This window comes from Aegilops tauschii, chromosome 4 (assembly GCF_002575655.3).
Source record: "Aegilops tauschii subsp. strangulata cultivar AL8/78 chromosome 4, Aet v6.0, whole genome shotgun sequence".
Taxonomy (NCBI): Eukaryota; Viridiplantae; Streptophyta; class Magnoliopsida; order Poales; family Poaceae; genus Aegilops; species Aegilops tauschii.
Genome location: NC_053038.3, coordinates 499,920,534 through 499,940,727, shown reverse-complemented (window position 1 = coordinate 499,940,727; position 20,194 = coordinate 499,920,534). Strand labels below are relative to the sequence as shown.

Below are 20,194 nucleotides of genomic sequence, written 5' to 3'. Positions count from 1 at the left end.
TCGAAGAAAAGTTTCTCTCGAAAGAATTGAGTGGGAGGATGGTGGAGACTTGATGAGGTTATTGAACCATAACTTCAACTAGTGTGTAGCAGGGCACAGGAAGTTGTTCCTGTGGCACCTACACCAATTGAAGTAGAAGCTTATGATAGTGATCATGAAACTTCGGATCAAGTCACTACCAAACCTCGTAGGTCGACAAGGACATGTACTACTCCTGAGTGCTACGGTAATCCTGTCTTAGATATCATGTTGTTAGACAATACAGAACCTACGAGCTATGGAGAAGCGATGGTGGGCCCATATTCCGACAAATGGTTAGAAGCCATGAAATCCAAGATAGGATCCATGTATCAGAACAAAGCATGGACTTTGGTGAACTTGCCCGATGATCGGCAAGCCATTGAGATAAATGGATCTTTAAGAAGAAGACGGACGTGGACGGTAAGGTTACCGTCTATGAAGCTCGACTTGTGGCAAAGAGTATTTTCAATGGTTCAAGGAGTTGACTATGATGAGATTTTCTCATCCGTAGCGATGCTTAAGTCCGTCGGAATCATGTTAGCATTAGCTGCATTTATGAAATCTGGCAGATGGATGTCAAAACAAGTTTCCTTACCAGTTTTCGTAAGGAAAGGTTGTATGTGATACAATCAGAAAGGTTTTGTCGATCCTAAGGATGCTAAAAGGTATGCTAGCTCCAGCGATCCTTCCATGGATTAGAGCAAGCATCTCGGAGTCAGAATATACGCTTTGATGGAGTGATCAAAGTTTTTGGGTTTATACAAAGTTTGTTAGAAACTTGTATTTACAATAAAGTGAGTGGGAGCGCTACAACATTTCTGATAAGTATATGTGAATGACATATTGTTGATCCGAAATGATGTAGAATTTCTGGAAAGCATAAAGGGTTGTTTGAAAGGAGTTTTTCAAAGGAAGACCTGGATAAAGCTGCTTACATATTGGGCATCAAGATCTATAGAGATAGATCAAGACGCCTGATGATACTTTCAAAGAACGCACACCTTGACATGATTTTGAAAGAGTTCAAAATAGGTCAGCAAAGAAGGAGTTCTTGGCTGTGTTACAAGGTGTGAGTATTGAGTAAGACTCAAGACCTAACCACAGCAGAAGAGAGAGAAAGGACGAAGGTCGTCCCCTATGCTTTAGACGTAGGCTCTATAGTATGCTATGCTGTGTACCGCACATGAAGTGTGCCTTGCCATGAGTTGGTCAAGGGGTACAATAGTGATCCGGGAATGGATCACATGACAGTGGTCGAACTTATCCTTAGTATCTAGTAGACTAAGGAATTTTCTCGATTATGGAGGTGAAAAGGAGTTCATCGTAAAGGGTTACGTCGATGCGAACTTTGACACTAATCCGGATGACTCTGAGTAGTAAAGCGGATTCGTATAGTAGAGCAGTTATTTGAAATGGCTCCAAGTAGCGCGTGGTAGCATCCACAAGATGACATAGATATTCGTAAAGCACACACGGATCTGAAAGGTTCAGACCCGTTGACTAATAACCTCTCTCACAAGCATAACATGATCAAACCAGAACTCATTGAGTGTTAATCACATAGTGATGTGAACTAGATTGTTGACTCTAGTAAAATCTTTGGATGTTGGTCACATGGTGATGTGACCTGTGAGTGTTAATCACATGGTGATGTGAACTAGATTATTGACTCTAGTGCAAGTGGGAGACTGTTGAAAATATGCCCTAGAGGCAATAATAAATTGGTTATTATTATATTTCCTTGTTCATGATAATCGTTTATTATCCATGCTAAAATTGTATTGATAGGAAACTCAGATACATGTGTGGATACATAGACAACACCATGTCCCTAGTAAGCCTCTAGTTGACTAGCTCGTTGATCAATAGATGGTTACGGTTTCCTGACCATGGACATTGGATGTCGTTGATAACGGGATCACATCATTAGGAGAATGATGTGATGGACAAGACCCAATCCTAAGCCTAGCACAAGATCGTGTAGTTCGTCTGCTAAAGCTTTTCTAATGTCAAGTATCATTTCCTTAGAACATGAGATCGTGCAACTCCCGGATACCGTAGGAATGCTTTGGGTGTACCAAACGTCACAACGTAACTGGGTGGCTATAAAGGTGCACTACAGGTATCTCCGAAAGTGTCTCTTGGGTTGGCACGAATCGAGACTGGGATTTGTCACTACATGTAAAGAGAGGTATCTCTGGGCCCACTCGGTAGGACATCATCATAATGTGCACAATGTGACCAAGGAGTTGATCACGGGATGATGTGTTACGGAACGAGTAAAGAGACTTGCCAGTAACGAGATTGAACAAGGTATCGGGATACCGACGATCGAATCTCGGGCAAGTAACATACCGATAGACAAAGGGAATTGTATACGGGATTGATTGAATCCCCGACATCGTGGTTCATCCGATGAGATCATCGTGGAACATGTGGGAGCCAACATGGGTATCCAGATCCCGCTGTTGGTTATTGGCCGGAGAACGTCTCGGTCATGTCTGCATGGTTCCCGAACCCGTAGGGTCTACACACTTAAGGTTCGATGACGCTAGGGTTACAGGGAATAGATATACGTGGTTACCGAATGTTGTTCGGAGTCCCGGATGAGATCCCGGACGTCACGAGGAGTTCCGGAATGGTCCGGAGGTAAAGATTTATATATGGGAAGTCATGTTTTGGTCACCGGAAAAGTTTCGGGTGCTATCGGTAACGTACCGGGACCACCGGGAGGGTCCCGGGGGTCCACCAGGTGGGGCCACCGGCCCCAGAGGGCTGCGTGGGCCAAGTGTGGGAAGGGACCAGCCCTAGGTGGGCTGGTGCGCCTCCCACAAGGGGCCCAAGGCGCAGGGAAAGGGGGAAACCCTAGGCTCAGATGGGCCTAAGGCCCACCTAGTGGTGCGCCCCCTCTCTCCCCCTTGGCCGCCCCTCCAAGTCCCATCTAGGGCTGGCCGCACCCCTTGGGGGGGAACCCTAGATGGGGGCGCAGCCCCTCCCCCTCCCCTATATATAGTGGGGGTTTTGGGGCTGCCATGGACATGACACTTCCTCTCTCTTTGGTGCAGCCCTACCCCTCTCCCTCCTCGTCTCTCGCAGTGCTTGGCGAAGCCCTGCTGGAGTGCCACGCTCCTCCATCACCACCATGCCGTTGTGCTGCTGCTGGACGGAGTCTTCCCCAACCTCTCCCTCTCTCCTTGCTGGATCAAGGCGTGGGAGACGTCTCCGGGCTGCACGTGTGTTGAACGCGGAGGCGTTGTGGTTCGGCGCTTAGATCGGAATCAACCGCGATCTGAAGCTACGAGTACGACACCTTCATCCGCGTTCTTGCAACTCTTCCGCATCGCGATCTACAATGGTATGTAGATGCACTCCCCTTCCCCTCGTTGCTAGATTACTCCATAGATTGATCTTGGTGATGCGTAGAAAATTTTTGAATTTCTGCTACGTTCCCCAACAAGGGGAGCCACGAGGGGCCCACGAGGGTGGAGGGCGCGCCCTAGGGGGGTGGGCGCGCCCCCCTACCTCGTGGCTCCCTCGTTTCTTTCCTGACATGCACTCCAAGTCTATCAGGTTGCTTTCCTTTCAAAATTAACTTCTCCAGAAGGTTTCATTCTGTTTCGACTCCGTTTGATATTCCTTTTCTTCGAAACACTGAAACAAGGAAAAAACAGGAACTGGCACTGGGCTCTGGGTCAATAGGTTAGTCCCAAAAATAATATAAAAGTGCATAATAAAGCCCATAAACATCCAAAACAGATAATATAATAGCATGGAACAATCAAAAATTATAGATACGTTGGAGACGTATCACCAGGACTCACCAATTTTGATGTGAAGAAATTCGATGGCACGGGTAACTTCGGTCTATGGCAGACAAGAGTCAAGGATATTCTGGCGTAGCAGGGAATCTTGAAGGGTTTGCAGGAGACGAAGCCGGCCAAGGTTGATAACGATGCGTGGGAGAATCTGCAAGTGCAGGCGGCCGCTACCATACGGCTTTGTCTTGCGGATCAGGTCATGTATCATGTCATGGACGAAGATACTCCTAAGGGAATTTGGGATAAGTTGGCAAATCGTTATATGTCTAAGTCAACGACCAATAAGCTGTATTTGAAGCAAAAGTTCTATGGGCTGAAGATGCAGGAGGGGTCGGATCTTGTGGAGCATATGAATGCCTTTAATCAATTGGTCACGGATCTAGCGCGTCTGGATGTGAAGATTGAGGACGAGGATAAGGCAGTGCTTCTTCTTGTTTCATTGCCACCATCCTATGAGCATTTGGTCATTACATTGACACATGGAAAGACAACCGTCAATAATGAGGAAGTCACTGCAGCATTGCTTGGGCATGAGTTGAGGAAGCAAAAGAATGCTACAGAGGAGAGTACTCAAGGTTTGGGGTTGGCAGTTAAAGGTTATCGGCTCAGGAAGGGACAAGAGGCGGAGAAGAAAAAGAAGAAAAGGGTGCAGTGCTACAGGTGCAAAGACTGGGGACATATAAAGAGGGAATGTCCAGAACTGAAGGGTGGGGCAAGTGCTAATGCGGCTACTCATGGTGATGGCTCGGACAGTGATAGTGATGTTCTCGTTGTATCAAACAGGCGGTCAACAAAAACTGAAGCGTGGATGTTGGATTCAGCTTGCTCTTTTCATGCTACGCCCAACAGGGTGGGGTTCTCTTTGCACAAGTCTGGTGAATTTGGTTTAGCCTATGTGGGCGATGACACAGGTTATCGTGTTGCTGGAGTAGGTGACATTAAAATCAAGATGCTTCGGGGAGTCAGGCATGTGCCACGGCTAAGGAGGAATCTAATTTCGTTTGGTGTTCTTCATGATGGTGGTATGGAATTCCGTTGTGATCAGGATACGAAGACCATGAAAATCATGGAAGATGGGGTGACCGTGATGATAGGAGAGAGGGCGACTTCGCATCTTTACAAGTTGCAAGGGAGCACTATTGCAGGTGGAGCCATGGAAAGTGGAGTTGCAGGAGTAGCAGTGAAGTCCCACGGTGACGGCGGGTCTGACCCGTCGGGTAGCTCTCAGTAAGCTACAAAGAAGACAATCCAAGTCCAGAGTACATGGAGGTTCGAGCATGGTCGACTTCTAGGTGGTGGAGAATATTCGCCAAGGTGGAGTTTGTTATATTTGTGTCGAATATTATGTACGCAAGGGGTTACGTGGACTTGGAGTTGTAATTGGTGTGGATTAGGTACGAGTCGTGTAGGAGTCGGACATATTGTATCCTAGGCCTCTTATATACGGAGGGGCACCACACGTTGTAACCCATGACGACTTGATAGCAACAGGTACGCGGGGGAGCCGGCGGCTTGTGCCGGCGCCCGGGCGGCCGGTGTTGCGGTATTTTGGGGAGGAGCGTTCGTAGTCATGCCCCGTGGATGTAGCCATATCGGTGAACCTCGTTAACAAATATTGTGCCTCGGTGTGTCGTCTATGATCTTGCATTAGCGTTTTATTCTAACAGGTTTCAGGCTTTATTATGGGCCCTTTTCCCATGCTTATATTAGAGCTCCAAGAAGGTTGATTTAGATGAAAATTAGGTGGAGAACTGCAAAAGCAAATTGTTGTAGATTTATTCGCAGTTACTGCTTTACACATGAAAGGTTTACTGCTGAACAATAGAATGGTCAAGGTACTGTTGTGATATGGAAACATGATTATTTGGTCACATATTTTTCTTTCATGATATAGGTATCGCCAGCTGTCCTTGCAACCCTGCCGCTGGAAGATGCAGGCTTGCTAGGATGTGAGAGTGAGACTGCACCTAGCGGAACTATCCGGCAAATTTGCCCAGATCTGCTTCCTAGATTATGCAATCAATATAGGTTTTATATAAGCAGGTTTATGGCGGGCCATATGATTATCTCTACTTGACTAATAATAGTAATCACTTCTCTGCAGGTCCTGAAGGATGCAAGCTGGAGGTGGATGCAAAATTTCTACATTAGACTCAAATTCCTTGATGTTGCACTGATTATGTAATCTGGTATGGATTCGTAACTAGGTAACCCCCATGGCGAATCTTTTCAAGAAAAGAAAGAGAGCAGTGTTCAATTATTCTTGTGAATTCATCAGTAAAACTTTCTCTTTGTTCGAATCGAATATGAAGAGCCTCCCCTGGAGCAACATCCTTTGTTTCTTGCTTCAATTATAAAGCTCTGTCTAGACCGGAGAAGTTTAGTGAGGTGTTAATTTACATGTAGATTACCTTTGTTGCCTACAATGTATAGAGCTTATTTTTTGCTAAATGTGTGCCTGGCAGTAAATTTCAACATGATCATGCGAAAAATAATAATTCGAATTGGTTGTATATGGGCAAGCATGTTGTAGATCTGCTTATAATAATTTTGTAGTACTGAGGTTTGTTTAGATGGGCTCATTTCTTCAGTAAAAATTGCTTCCATGTTCCATGGCAGAAATTTTGGGAAGCAAATTATTCACCTTCAGAATAGTAGTGCCAGCACACTAAATTATTTGTTAATTACAACAATTCTTATTCAGCTGCGTTCTTGAGGGTAGGTTTTTGAACAACCTTCTATTGACTAGAACAAAGGGAAATCTGTGGAATTTTTCCTAAGATAGCTGTGATTCTGCATTGTGGTGCGACTGTGTCTCTGTTCATCAGGCTTTGAATGTTGCTGCTGTGAACTCGCATCTATATTAACCAGTTCTTTCTTAATACCATTGTTTTTTAGAACCGTTCTTTTTCTGGAACAGGAGTTAGGAATGCAACCTGTCACTTTCTACTGTCCACAAAGGCATTTGTTTGATGTTGCTATTCTGCCTCATATTGGCTGATGCATACATCTTCATTCCTTGCTAAAATCTTGATTTTATTAAGTATTCTACATATAAAGAAGTTTGTTTATTTTTACTACCTAGGATAGGAGCATCCGAGTGACTGGGTAGGACCTTCCACCCGTTCTAAAAAATATTGATCGCACCGCCTGGGGTGCAATTAACATTGTGTTGTCCTAACTGATAGGATTCCAGTGGATTTAGCATCTCCTTGACAATATCACACATTAGGGGAATATTTAGCTAATTTTGGGTCTGATTTCAACATAGTACATACCATTCAAATATACTTTTAGAAAAGAAACACATATAGAAAGAGACATACTGTATGTATACTTCTTTTTACATGCGTGTTAGAAAATTCAGTTTGGAGTTCTTGTTATTTACTTCTTATTGATATAAGTTTGTCATTCTTCTTTTCAGTGAAAATACAAGAGGATTCATGTCAACTGTGCGTATGATTTGTTTTATCACCATGGTGATGCGACCAAGTGGCTTAGGAGTTCATATATATCCCGCTTCGGTACAACCCCCTCCAAAACGTATAAAGGGCAATATGGTCTTCTCACTCATCGTATCCATTTTCATACGCATGTTCCGTTGCACGCCGTATAGGCCGTACATATGAGGGTCGGCCCATTAATATTTTTTTTAATATTAAAAAATATATGCAGGTAGTGAGATTCGAACTCATTACCACGTTTTGATGCTGGTGTACAGAATGCAACTTTTGTTGTTCTTATCCTAAACAACTCCTGAACAACCTATGTACCCATGCGTTCTACAAATGTTTCTCGGCCGCAGCCGTGCCCTTAGACGTGACGTAAACAAATAAGGCAACGCCTTGTTTTATTTTTTTCTCGTTTTGTCTAGCCATTTTTTTTACTTTTTTTCTCTCGATCTCCTTCTCTTTTTTCATTTTCATTCTCTTTTCCTTTCTAAAGTTCACATTTTTTTTTCTAAATCCTGAAATTTTCATAAATTCATGAACTGTGTTTGAAGTCCGTGTCTAATTTCTTAAACTTGTGAACTTTTTCTCAAATGAATGATTTTTTTCAAATACATGAACGGTTTTAGATCCATGAACTTGTCTCAATTTTTACAAACTTTTTCTAAAACCCATGATTTTTTCCAAAAACTCGTGCGAACAATCTATGTCCGAGCGAGAGGAAAGACGAACGAGAAGAAAATAGCCATTTCCTCTGCTTGTCATAAGCATCGGTCTTACTCTTTGTTTAGGATATGGACTGCTACCATGAATATTCACTAGTTCCGAACTAGGATGGTTCATACAAACAGTTTCATATTCTTCAAAATGAGAGCATTGATGACTGTTGTATTATTTTAAAATCGCAATGTTACAAAATGTTCAGCATATTTATTTATTTATTCATATTTTTCAAAATAGTTCGAAAATATCAAAAAATGGTTGCATTTTCAGAAAAAAAAAACAGTTTTTAAAATTGTTTGTGTTTTGAAATATTATTCAGAATTTCAAAAAAAATCTTGGTTTCCAAAATTTATTCAGAGTTTAAAATCCGTTCTACTTTTCGGAAAATTTCTATGCATGTTAAAAAAATCAATTTTGAATTTCTTTTGCATTCAAAAAAGTCACGTTCAAATTTCTAAAAAATTGTTCAGCTATGTCGCTGTTAATAGTCTTAACACACCGCGCTGCTCTTTTATCATTGTAGTTGTGTCAGTCTAGTGGTTGGCTCATTTCCTTGAGAGTGTAAGGTCTTGTGTTCAATACCTGTCGCATGCATGTTTTTTTTAGGATTTTCCGGTGTTTCAGATAGACGACTTGCTGTTGGGCCGGCCTAACCTACTGTTAGCCGCTGTTTATTTTCGCGGGCTTTCTAAAAAAAATTGCCGCCGGCGTATTTTGAAAGAAGGACCATCATACCCTTTATTATGAAGGGGTATGGGTATATCTCCTCCGTTGATGTGTTTAAGGGGATTGTACCAAAGCGGAAGTGGCCGTAAGGCTGTCTGGGTTCCGGTAGGAACTAGTTCTGGACGGCGAAGCCCTGCCGGATAGATGACACCGTATGTGTGCAACTCTGTAGAGAGATCGTAGTTTCGGTCTTAGTTCGTGAGTGCCTCCTGAAGGGCTGTCCGTGTGACCGTCCAAGTTTCGAAGGTCCTCCTGAAGGGCTGTCCGAGTGACCGTTCGAGTTTCGAAGGTCCTCCCGAAGGGCTGTCCGCGACATCGTCTGGGGGGCTGTTCGACCATCTCCCGGAGGGCTGTCTGAGGAGCAGATGAGGGTATACATCCTCGCGGTTGGGAGGTTGAAAATTCTAGCTGCAGGGATCTGCACCGCCGATCGTCATCGACTCTACTTCCCGCTGCGCTACGAGTCGGTAACGAAAAAGATCAAACCATGTATGCAGTCTCCATAGTGGTCCTGGGCTCGTGCGTAGGTCGGAAAATTTTTGTTTTCTGCTGCGTTACCCTACAGAAAACACAGTACACAGTACAGGAAGGAGAAATTCCTAAAGAACAACGTTGTCTCTATGACAACTGATGAACTTGTGAAGATCCAGTCTGAAATCAAAGTTCTCAACGATGATTTCAATGCTTACTATGCTGATTGGAAAGGAGCAAAGGTCAGGTTTGTCAAACTGACAAATATGTTCACCTCAAATGTTGCAGCCCCATCGCAACAAGAAATTCCTCAGGCTGAAGCATCTGCTCAGCCTACTGAAGAACATGCCAGCACCGCTGATGACAATCAGGCTGCTGAAGAAAATGTGAGTTCCAGGGCTGAACTGCATTCCAGCCGCTGATGAAACTGCCAGGGCACCCACTAGTGGTGAGCCTGAAGAAAATGAAGAGGTCAGGGTAACTGCATCAGTTGTGCCAGAATAAAATCAACCACATTCCTCTGCTCCTCCTGCGCCTACACCAACTCCAATTCTTCCATCTGCATCAGATGTGAAGAAGACCAATGCTGCAGAGCGTGCAGCAATGAAGAAAAGGAAAGCATCAGCTCCTTCAGATTCTCTAGCACCGAAGAAGATGAAGAAATTGACAAGCTCATTTGCTAATCCAATTGATGCTGTTCTAGTTTCCTCCATGCCATCAAAGGAAATCATCCCATTTGATGAAGAATATGTGATCACTAGTGGATCTGATGAAGAAAATCCTTCTGCTGCTTCGTCAGAGCAGATGGATGAAGAAATTGAAGTGGATAAAATCCCTTCAACCCCCACAGTTTCCTCGCCTATGCCTCAGTTTACTGCTGAAGAGGCTGGCGTTGAAGAAATTGAAGAAGAAGATGTGGACATTGGCTGTACCACACCAGTGATGAATGATGACTTTTGGGAAAGTCAGCACCCCAATTCTCCACTCTTCACTCCACTGCAGCAAATTCCTCAGTCCCCAGCCAGTACAGTTCAAATGGGATCTGATGAAGCTCATGAAGACATTCCAGCCGCTAGTGCTGAAGAAAATGAAAATGAAGATTTGAAGAACCAGGCTGCCACTGAAGAGGAATTAGAAATTCCTCAGCCTGAAGAACCTGAGATTGCGATTCCTGAGGTCATCATGCAACTGACTGACACTCCTCTGCCCAAGCCAAAGGATTCATTCTCAAGGAAGCAACAATTCAAGGCTGATGATTTCTTCGGCGAGCACATATTCTTCACTGATTACAACCCTTATGACTCTGCTCGCATAAGGAAGAGGCGTTTCTGGACTGCCAGCCAGGCAAATTTCTATTCCTCAGTGTTGTTCAACAAAGACAAAGTCTTCGATCATGAGCACATTCCTCACGTGGATATGAAATCTCTGCCATGCTTCAGGCCAGTCCTCAGTGTTCTCTATGACGCTGGACTGTTAAATTTCTGCACTGACATATGTGATTGGAATGAAGAGCTAATTCTTCAATTTTATGCAACTCTGCACATCACCGGCAACTCTGAAGACGTGAATTCATGGGTGTTGGACTGGATGTCTGAAAACACTCACTACAAAGCACCAGCTACTGAATTGCTTCATGTTTTGCCTCTCAGTCCGCCCCTTGAAGGTGCTTGTTGCGTCTACACTGAACCTGAGCTTACCGATCACTATATGCAAGTGCTGATGAAGCCTTTGAAGCCAGATCAGGCCCCAAGAACAAAATTCCTTGTGAAGGAATTGTTGTATGTGCCTCGGACTGTCTATCGCATTCTGACGAAGACATTGAGTCCTATCAAGGGCCACGACTCGAATGAAGAAGAAGTCGTTGGCATCATGAAGAATCTGCTTTTCAATATCATTCATGGCGTTCCCGTCAACTTCCATGATTTCTTCATGAGGACTCTGGCCAATGTCGCAATGTCACCATTTGAGTTGAAGCCTTATGCACCGTGGATTATGAGATTCATCAGAACAAGGTCTTCACTCAACTACAAAGCTGATACACTGAACCATTGCAGCTACTTGCCCCCGATTGAAGTCCTTAAATGGACATTTTCCTCAGCTGATGAAAAGGGCAAGGCTACGGTTGTAATTGATGAAGGCATTCGTCCATTGGATGGTCAATTTCGCAAGGCTGCATCCTACTCCACCAATGATGACTCTGCCACCCATGACTCTGCCGCCAACGCACCCAAGCAAAATCCTCAAGGCACAGCACCCAGGGTGATGACTGACCGTGAGCTTCTCCTCAGTCTTCACCAGAAGGTTGATCGCAATCATAAATGGGTCAAACGTCAGTTTGGTTCAATTCTTCACAACATGACTGCTACCCACAATGCAGTGAAGAAAAACCACTACTACCTTCATGAAACCCTCAACCGCACCTGGGTTGTTCTGTCGCACATATATGGTGAAGAAGATCTGAAGAAAATGGGTCTCAAGGAAGATCTTGACTGGGCTACATCTCCTCTGAAGAAGTACAAGAAGGTCAAGGTTCCTTCCTTGGTGGCCAGCTCCTATTCTTCATCGCGCGAAACTGATGAGCATGAAGACTTGGACGACACTGCGGAAGGCCCTACTACAACAAACGACCCCGACAACGCTGACGCTCCTTCATCTACTCGATATTCTTCAGGGGCGTTAGTCCTCATTTTCGAACCTTTTGGTCATTCGATGACAAAGGGGGAGAAATTTGAGTTAGTCTTCAAGCGGGTCTATTATATGGGCCTGTTTTTTTCCTAAGTTACAACTCTCGTTCTTCTGATGACTTTGTTGGATCGAGTTGTAAACTTAAACTCTATGGTGGCCTGATACTTTTGCTGTTTCTTCTGCATGCTTATTCCTCGTTAATGTCATTGCACGCATGCTGAATTACATCAGTCACCATATTTCATCATGCATTTCAAATTCTTCATATATTATGTCAAATGCGTGTATGAATTACAAGATATAGGGGGAAATCTCCATGATTCAACTCTTCAAGTGTGCATTGTTTCAAAAGCAAATTCCTCACTATGCACATCTTCAGGGGGAGTTCTTCTATATCTTGCAATCAAATTCCTCAATATCAGTATTTAGACTTCATTTGTTTATCCCCGTTGAAAACTTAACCTATATTGTCATCAATCACCAAAAAGGGGGAGATTGTAAGTGCATCTAGTGCCCCTTAGTGATTTTGGTGTATTGAAGACTTATAGGTTAAGGGACTAATGTGTTTATGAGTGTACACAGGTCTATAAGTCTATGAGGAGTTTGATATTTACAGAGAAAGTCGACCCCTAAAAATGAAGTTCTTCGACTGAAGACTTTCGATTTCTGAAGACTTTCTGAAGACTTTGAAAGTGAAGAAATTGGTGTGACCTTGAAGACTTGGTATTCATTTGAGCAACATGAAGCGTGAAGACTTTTTTTACGTAGTTTCATTTTCTCTTTCTTGAGTCATAGGAAACACCGTACTGTTAAAGAGGGTCGAGGAAATACTAAGGAAAAATTTCCATGTGATGCTCAACTCAAAATCCTACACCTACCAATCTCTTCGAGTGAAGCCATTGGAAATCTCATACAGTTCAGTCATATTCTTCAGTGACAGAGACGAAGTTCTTCTGGTCTCTAAGGAATTTGTTCTGACTTAGGAGTTAGGAATTCGCCAATGCGGATTGTCTACACAGTGAGGAACATGATAGCCCTGAGGAATTTGATACTCAAATTTCCGACCGTTGCTGTGCTATGCGCCAGCCCTCCCAAAATATCTACCCACCTAACGGACATATCATTTAAGGGCATTTATGTCTTATCATGCCGGGCTGCTCCCTAGGCTATAAATAGCCGTCCCCTACAACCACTAGCTGGTTGGCTGCTCCGAGAGAAACTGACACTTGTCATTTGAGAGCATCCCATCCTCTGAGGACTTTGAGCGAAAATCATCAAGTGAGGAAAACCCAAACCCAAACACCCACAAACCTAAAGTGATTGAGCATCACTGAAGAGATTGATCCTGCGTGGATCCGACGCTTGTTACCTTTGAAGACTGTGCTTCTTCCAGACGGTTAGGCGTCATGGTATAGAGCATCCAAGAGCAAATTGTGGATCGCCGAGTGGCTGAGTCTGTGAAGGTTTGGAAGTCACCTGAAGACTTACCACGAGTGATTGGGCGAGGTCTGTGTGACCTTAGCTCAAGGAGAATACGGTGAGGACTGTGTGTCCTCAGGTTTAAATACCTAGCCGCTCCAACCAGACGTACAACTGAGACAGCAGTTGGAACTGGTCTACCAAATCATTGTCTTCACCAAGCCTACTGCTTCTATTTCCTCAACTCTTTCATTTCCTCATAACTGTGTTGTGCACTTGTTCATATCTGTGTTTGAAGACTTTGACTGAAGACTTTCTCAATTTCCTCAGTTCAATTTCTTCAGTCTGTTTGTCTTCATCCTGTGCTATCCTGTGTTTACGCTTCTGTACTCTGTGCTTGTCTTCATTTCATCATGATGACCATGCTTGTGTTCTGCTATGCATACTTTTGAGTACTTATTCCGCTGCAAGTAGTTCTTCACTAAGGAATTTCCTCACTGGCAAATTCCTCAGTGAAGAATTCATAAAAATCGCCTATTCACCCCCCCTCTAGTCGATACAACGCACTTTCACTTCTGGGTGGTCGGCTCTGCTCCAGCTGATGGGCTTCTCGGACCAATGCATGAACTCGGGGGTCTCCGACGCCACCGCATTCACTTCTTGCTGTCATTGCCGTCTGTTGTGCTTATCGTCGGCCACGCTGGTGAACACGACATAAGCTCCGTGCTCTTCAGGATACTCGTCGTGTATGGCTCCGATTGGTTGAACCGCCGGCTGCTGGGGGGAGGAGGAGGCGGCTGCCCAGCAGGCGGAGGAGGCAGAAGGCCGTCACCCTTGGCGCATCACTGTGGTGTGGTTGGACGGCTTCGCACCACTGTGGAACTTGCAGGGCGCATCAAGGGTCTGCTCATATGAGAAAGCGGGCAGCCAATTGGGCTTGCCGCCCTTCTGGCGCTTAGATGGAGGCTGCCCTTCCAGCTGCTGGTCTTCGACTGTCGCCACCTGCCGGCTTATAGAAGTCGGCTGCGCGGCCTTGCGTTTGTTGTCATTGGGTTGCTGACGCCGACTGGTGTCACCAGCCGGGGCCCGAGGAGCTGGAGGAGCCACTTTGCCAGACGCATCAACTTGGATCTCTGCCTTCATGGAGGAGTCGGTCGTGGCGTATTTATCTGCTATGATCAGCAGCTCGTCGAGGGTCGCTGGCTCGTCGCAGAGAAGCCTGTGCTTGAGAAGGGTGCCCTCTCGGCACCCGGCGGTGAAGTACTCGATGTCCTGCACCTCGTGCACGCCTTCGCAAGAGTTGTGGAGCTCGGCCCAGCGCGTGAGGTAGTCATGAGTCGACTCGTTGGGGCCTTGGACACACAAGGAGAGTTGTCGAGGCTTGGGCGGCCGCTTGTATGTGTTGGTGAAGTTGCGGATGAAGGCTTCGGTGAAATCGATCCAGCTGTTGATGCTGCGGGGTTTCAGGCTGTTCAGCCATGTCCGGGTCGTGCCCTGGAGCATGAGCGGAACATACTTCACGGCAACGCGCTTGTTGCCGTTCGCGATGCTGACGGCTGTGGAGTAGTCGACCAGCCAGTCATCCGGCTTCACGGAGCCGGTGTATTTGGGCGTGTCTCTCGGGAGCGTGAACCCTTTTGGGAAGGGCTCATCTCAAATGCGGGGGCCGAAACAAGGCGGACCCAGCTCATCTTCTTCTTCTAGCGCCAGGGATCGGTTGAGACGGTCGATCCGGTGGCGGGCATCGTTCTCTCCAACCCCTTCTCGGCGGCCAAGGCGGTCGCCGAGTGTCGGGTGTTCAACAGGCGGCGGGGAGACGCGCCTTTCCCTGCGAGGGGGAGGAGGCGGACAGTCATCCCGTCGTTCTACTGCTCTTGGGCGGCCATCTTGGTCACGCTCGAAGGTGAGGCGAGTCCGGCTGCGGCTGGTAGCCGGCTCCTTGTCTCTTCTTCCGCGGACGCCACCAGTCAGCGTCCGGGATGTCGCGCCTTGATCTCGGCGGGGAGGCGGATCGTCATTCTGCCGGTTGGGAGCCTCAGTACGGCAGCCGGCCTCGTGCTGCTCAGCAGCCGCGTCGAGGAGTCGCTGGACGCGCTCCGCCATCTGGCGACGCTCCTCGCCCTCAAACTTGTCCAGCTCTTCTGCTGCCGCCTGGGCAGCTCGTATGTTTTCCGCGGGCATGGCATAGACGGGGCGATCTGCCCCGAATAGGCTGGCGATGGCCGCGCTGCATTGCTGGACCGTGCCGATGCGGCTAGGTCCACCAGGAGCCGGCATGCCACCCGCAGCGCGGTCCATCTCGCGCTGGTAGACCTCCGACATGCGTCTCATGTTGGCCAGCTTCTTGGCGCTCTCGACTAGCTGGGCGCGGCGTGCTTCCAGCATCTCGGCGTCGGCGAGCCTACAGATTCCAAGTCCACAGCAGGCTCGCTGGTGACGTGGAGCTGATCGAGGAGGCTCGCGAGGCAGCTCTCAGGGCCTTCGGTGCCCGCGTCAGACGTGGGCTCGTCGGAGAGGCGAACCTCGCCAACAAGATCGGCGAAGCAGCCCGCCGCGCAGGCGACCTCCGCGCCATGCAGCGCGTCAGCACAGGCTCCGTCTGGCGTGCCGGGTTGGCTGCGCTCGCCAAGGAGGAAAAGGGTTCCCGTCCAGAACAGGTCTCCGGACGACGGTGCACCTTGCCCCACGGTGGGCGCCAAATGTCGGGGGTTGGGTGCGACATATGCCAATGGATGGCTTATCATGGTGGGAGCGAGTAGAACGTCGCCGGTGCCTGGAAGCGGGATAAGGCGTAGACACGAACGCCGGCGCACTTTACCCAGGTTCGGGGCTCTCCTAGGAGATAACACCCCTAGTCCTGCTCTGCGGGGTCTCCGCATGATCACTAAGGCACTAGTGAGTACAATGGTGCTCCTCGAGCTGTTTGCTAGAGGTGGAAGAAAGCAAGGCTAGCTCTCTCCTTTCTCTATGGGTTGGTCTAGTTCTAACAGGTTGGGAACCCTTTGCATGGGTGCCCTGGGGGGTTTATATAGGCCTACCCCCCAAGGTACAATAGTAATCCGGTCGGGTGTAGGACCCGGCTGTCAGTCTCTCTGGTGGCCGGCTTCTCCACCGGCTGCTGGGGCCCGCCGCCTGGTGGGCCCCGCCGACTGGTCTGGTACGGAGCCTACAGGCCGCCTCCGCCGCTCGCGTGTCTTGTCGGCAGCTGATCATTGTAGCCGTGATGCTAATGACGTCGGCTCGGTCAGGGGTGCGTGGCTACAGCCCCGCCGCCTGGCGGGCGATTACTGTAGCCACTCCGTGTCTCGTCTGGTTAATGGCGAGCGGGCCCCGAGGAAGGGGCGGGCCGACTGATGGGGACCGACCTCCCTCGGATCCAACTGGTGGGGCTCTAGCCGTCTTTCGGGCTCTCCCTGATCGATGGGGCCCGTCGTCCTTGGACCGTACCGACAGGCCGTCAGGGGTGGAGTGGCAACAGTGCCGCGCCGGGCAGAGATCTCCGCTGGTACGGTGCACTGTGGCCACGCCCATCCCTGGATTTGGGAGGGATGGGCTATACTGTAGCCACTCCCTGTCTTGTCTTTCTTGATGAGGGCGCAGGCTTCGTTGGCGCCACGGGCCGTCTGCTAGGGGCCGGCTTCTCTGGAAGCCGCCCACTAGGAGTCGGCTTGTCTTGATGCCGGCTTCTGGAACTCGGCCGTCTACGGGCAGCCGGCTATTCCTTCAGCCGGCCACCCGAAGGCGGCACCTCGTCTTAACGCCTCGAGGGGCGCTGCCAGTCCCGTTGTCGTGAAAGGCTCAGGGGCTCGGGTTAGCCTACCCGTGGCCCATTAGCCGACAGCTTAGCTGTCGGGCGCTGCATAGGTGTGGCGCCTGAGTGTTAGGCGCTGCACAGTAGAGTGCAGCGCCTTGCTGTCAGGCGCTCCACAGGTGTGACGCGAGTGTTAGGCGCTGCATAGTAGAATGCACCGTCTTGCTGTCAGGTGCTGCACATTAGGGGTCTGCTGGGTGAAATAATTTCAAAACTAGTTTAGTTTGTGAAATAGTTTGGTCCTCAGGTCAAGTTTGTGTCTTTTGCCCCAAAATCAAATCAATTTCCCTTCCACCTCCACAGTCCACTTCACTCGACACAGGCTCCCGAACCCTAGCCTCGCCGCCAGAATGAGCGGCCCCTCCGTCGCGGCGGCGTCCTCCTCGAGGAGATCCTTCTCCGCCTCCCTCCGCAGCCGTCCTCCCTTCGACGCGCATCCCTCGTCTGCACGCGCTGGCGCCGTATCCTCTCCAGCCCCGGCCTCCTCCGCCGCTTCCGCGAGCACCACAGCCGGAACAAGCCACCGCTGCTGCTCGGCTTCTTCGACAAGCAATTACACGTAGACAAGCCGCCCATCTTCAATCCCACGACGATGGGCCAGCGGGACCGCATCCCACCCGCGCGCTTCACCTTGCCATGGAGCCGCTGCCAGGGCTGGGAGTTTCTCGGCTGCCGCCACGGCCTCGCCCTGCTCATCTGCCGGGCGCGCCGCGAGGCCCTCTTGTGGGATCCCCTCACCGGCCATCAGTGCCGCGTATCGTTTCCACCGAGGTTCAGCTTGGAACAAGGAAAGTTCGTTCAGAACGCCGCGGTGATGTGCGCCGCCGCCTCTCAAGACGGGCACGGGCACGTGCATGGTGATTGCCGCTTCACCCCATTCAGATTGGCCTTGGTGGGCTGCAGTGTGGTCAGGGATTCTAACGGCACACACAAGTTTGTTTGCCTCTACGAGTCAGAGACTGGTGTTTGGGGGAATATCATGACAGTAGGGACTACACATTCAGTTTACACTTCGAGGCCGAGTGTCCTGGTTAGAGATGCATTTTGCTGGCTGCTTTCTGAAGGTGCCATCCTCGAGTTTGATTTTCAAAGCCAGAGCATTGCGGTGATCCAGAAACCGGCAGACGCTAATCCTGTAGACTACTGGTCCTTTTTCGTGGTATGGACAGAGTCTAGTGGCCTGGGCCTTGCCGTTCTGCCGAAGTCAGAATGCCCAAGCAAGATCATCCAATTATGGGAGAGGAAATGTAACCTTGATGGTGTTGTTGGGTGGGAGCTGCTGAAAACCATTCAGCTAGATGTGCTCTTTTCATTAGGGTCAAATGTGGTTATGATGCAGGGTTATGATGAGGACAGCAATTCCATCTTGCTATCTACATTTTTCGGTGACTACATGCTCCAGCTTGAGTCCAAGAAGTTCATAAATCTTATTGAAAAACAAAGAGGTTGCCTTTCTACCAGGACCTATTATCCATACAGAAATTTCTACCTTACAGGTAATCCCTTTCTCTGTCTACTATTGGTATATTTAGCATGAGCTTTCAAATGATAGGAAACTGGCAAGTGGGCAGCAACTGCGCTAAAACTATCTTATATTTAATGTGTTATTTGATTTCCACATACGGAGTGCTATGTATCTTGATTGATCTTGATATTAATCATATATTCATAATAGTTATTGGCATCTTTTTTAGCCTACAAGAAAAAATATTACTAGTAATTTTAACCTGAATAGTAATGAGTATTGTCGTTGATTACTTAAGTTTCTCAAAAAACCTGAGCTTATCTTTTTTCGACCCATTTGGCATTACTGGAAAAAATCCTCTCTAGATAGTAATTATATTTGAATACATTTCCTCTGAACAGTCCTAACATGCAATTCATTAGTAGGTAAATGATAATTGTCGCTCTACCTTGCGCCTAGGAGTAGGTGTGGTTTCATTTCCCCATTCATATCTTTGTCGTAAAGGGTAGTTTTGCCTTCTCATCGATTTAGCTCTTCCATGAATTTTCTTCGGCTTATTGAGTTTCTTTTGCTTGTAGGCAGCGGAGATGGTGGAGCTGAAATGTCAACACAGTAGATTATTGTCCCATTAGGTATGCTAATGTGCTATGTTTGTTGAACATGTGATGTGGGCTTACTGTTTTTCCATATCAACAACATTCATAAATACAGACGATCCAAATGCTTTACTACATAGAATTGGAGCTGTACTAGTAGTAATAATTAGCAGAGATCAGTTGATGATACTGTCTTTAGACAAGTGAATGCTTGCTTCTGATTTTATTTTGCATTTGTTTATCCAATCTGTAAATGTGGTCTAGAAATCTTCTTAGTGGAACTATCTTATTGCGCTCCATAGCAGATAGAACACGATCTCTATGTTTCTACTACTTGCATCTTCTGTTAATAATTTTATCAGTTGAACACTCTTATATGTAAACTGTTGGGCAGTCTAGATTAATTGCCTTAGCTGTTCGTTTCCTGGGTCTTGTTCACTTGTTATCTTGTTACATCGTACATGACAAACGTAAACACTTCAGAAATGTAACTAAAGTTTTGGGAGTTAAAAATATACACATGTCCATTGCTATATACGAAATATTCATGTCTGAACCTCGCAATATGCATGCAAGTTCCAAATGACCATGCAATATGATTCCAAGCTCAATGTTATCTTCCATTCCTTGGAAGATGAACTGTACTCCCTCCATAAAGAAATATAAGAGCATTTAGATCACTACTTTAGTGATCTAAACGCTCTTATATTTCTTTAGAGGGAGTACAAGATTTGTAAGATTTTGTTACTCCCATGTTTTATACTCATCACTGTGGTCCCTTGTAGCTTACATTATGCACGAAATTTGCAGGTCCGGAGCAGTCAAATCTATAAATATTGTAGAGTATCTGGCAGCATTACTGATGACATCTTAGTTGAGCCCAAAGATGGATCAGTTAAGCTTGAGCCCACTGAATGTTGTGTCAATGATAACTGTGCGGAGACTGGAATATAGTATTTCCTTGTCACTCTGACCCCAAGGACACTGAATGCGTAGACTCTATTTCGGAG

General features: G+C 47.2%; 1 protein-coding gene across 1 annotated transcript; it reads left to right on the top strand.

Moving 5' to 3' along the window:
- The first annotated feature begins 17,715 nt into the window (after positions 1-17,715).
- LOC109752592 (uncharacterized) lies at positions 17,716-19,204 on the top strand. Its single transcript, XM_020311494.1, has 2 exons — positions 17,716-18,619; positions 19,167-19,204. Exons 1-2 carry the CDS (start codon positions 17,716-17,718, stop codon positions 19,202-19,204), a joined length of 942 nt encoding a protein of 313 aa, XP_020167083.1.
- The last annotated feature ends 990 nt before the right edge of the window (positions 19,205-20,194 follow it).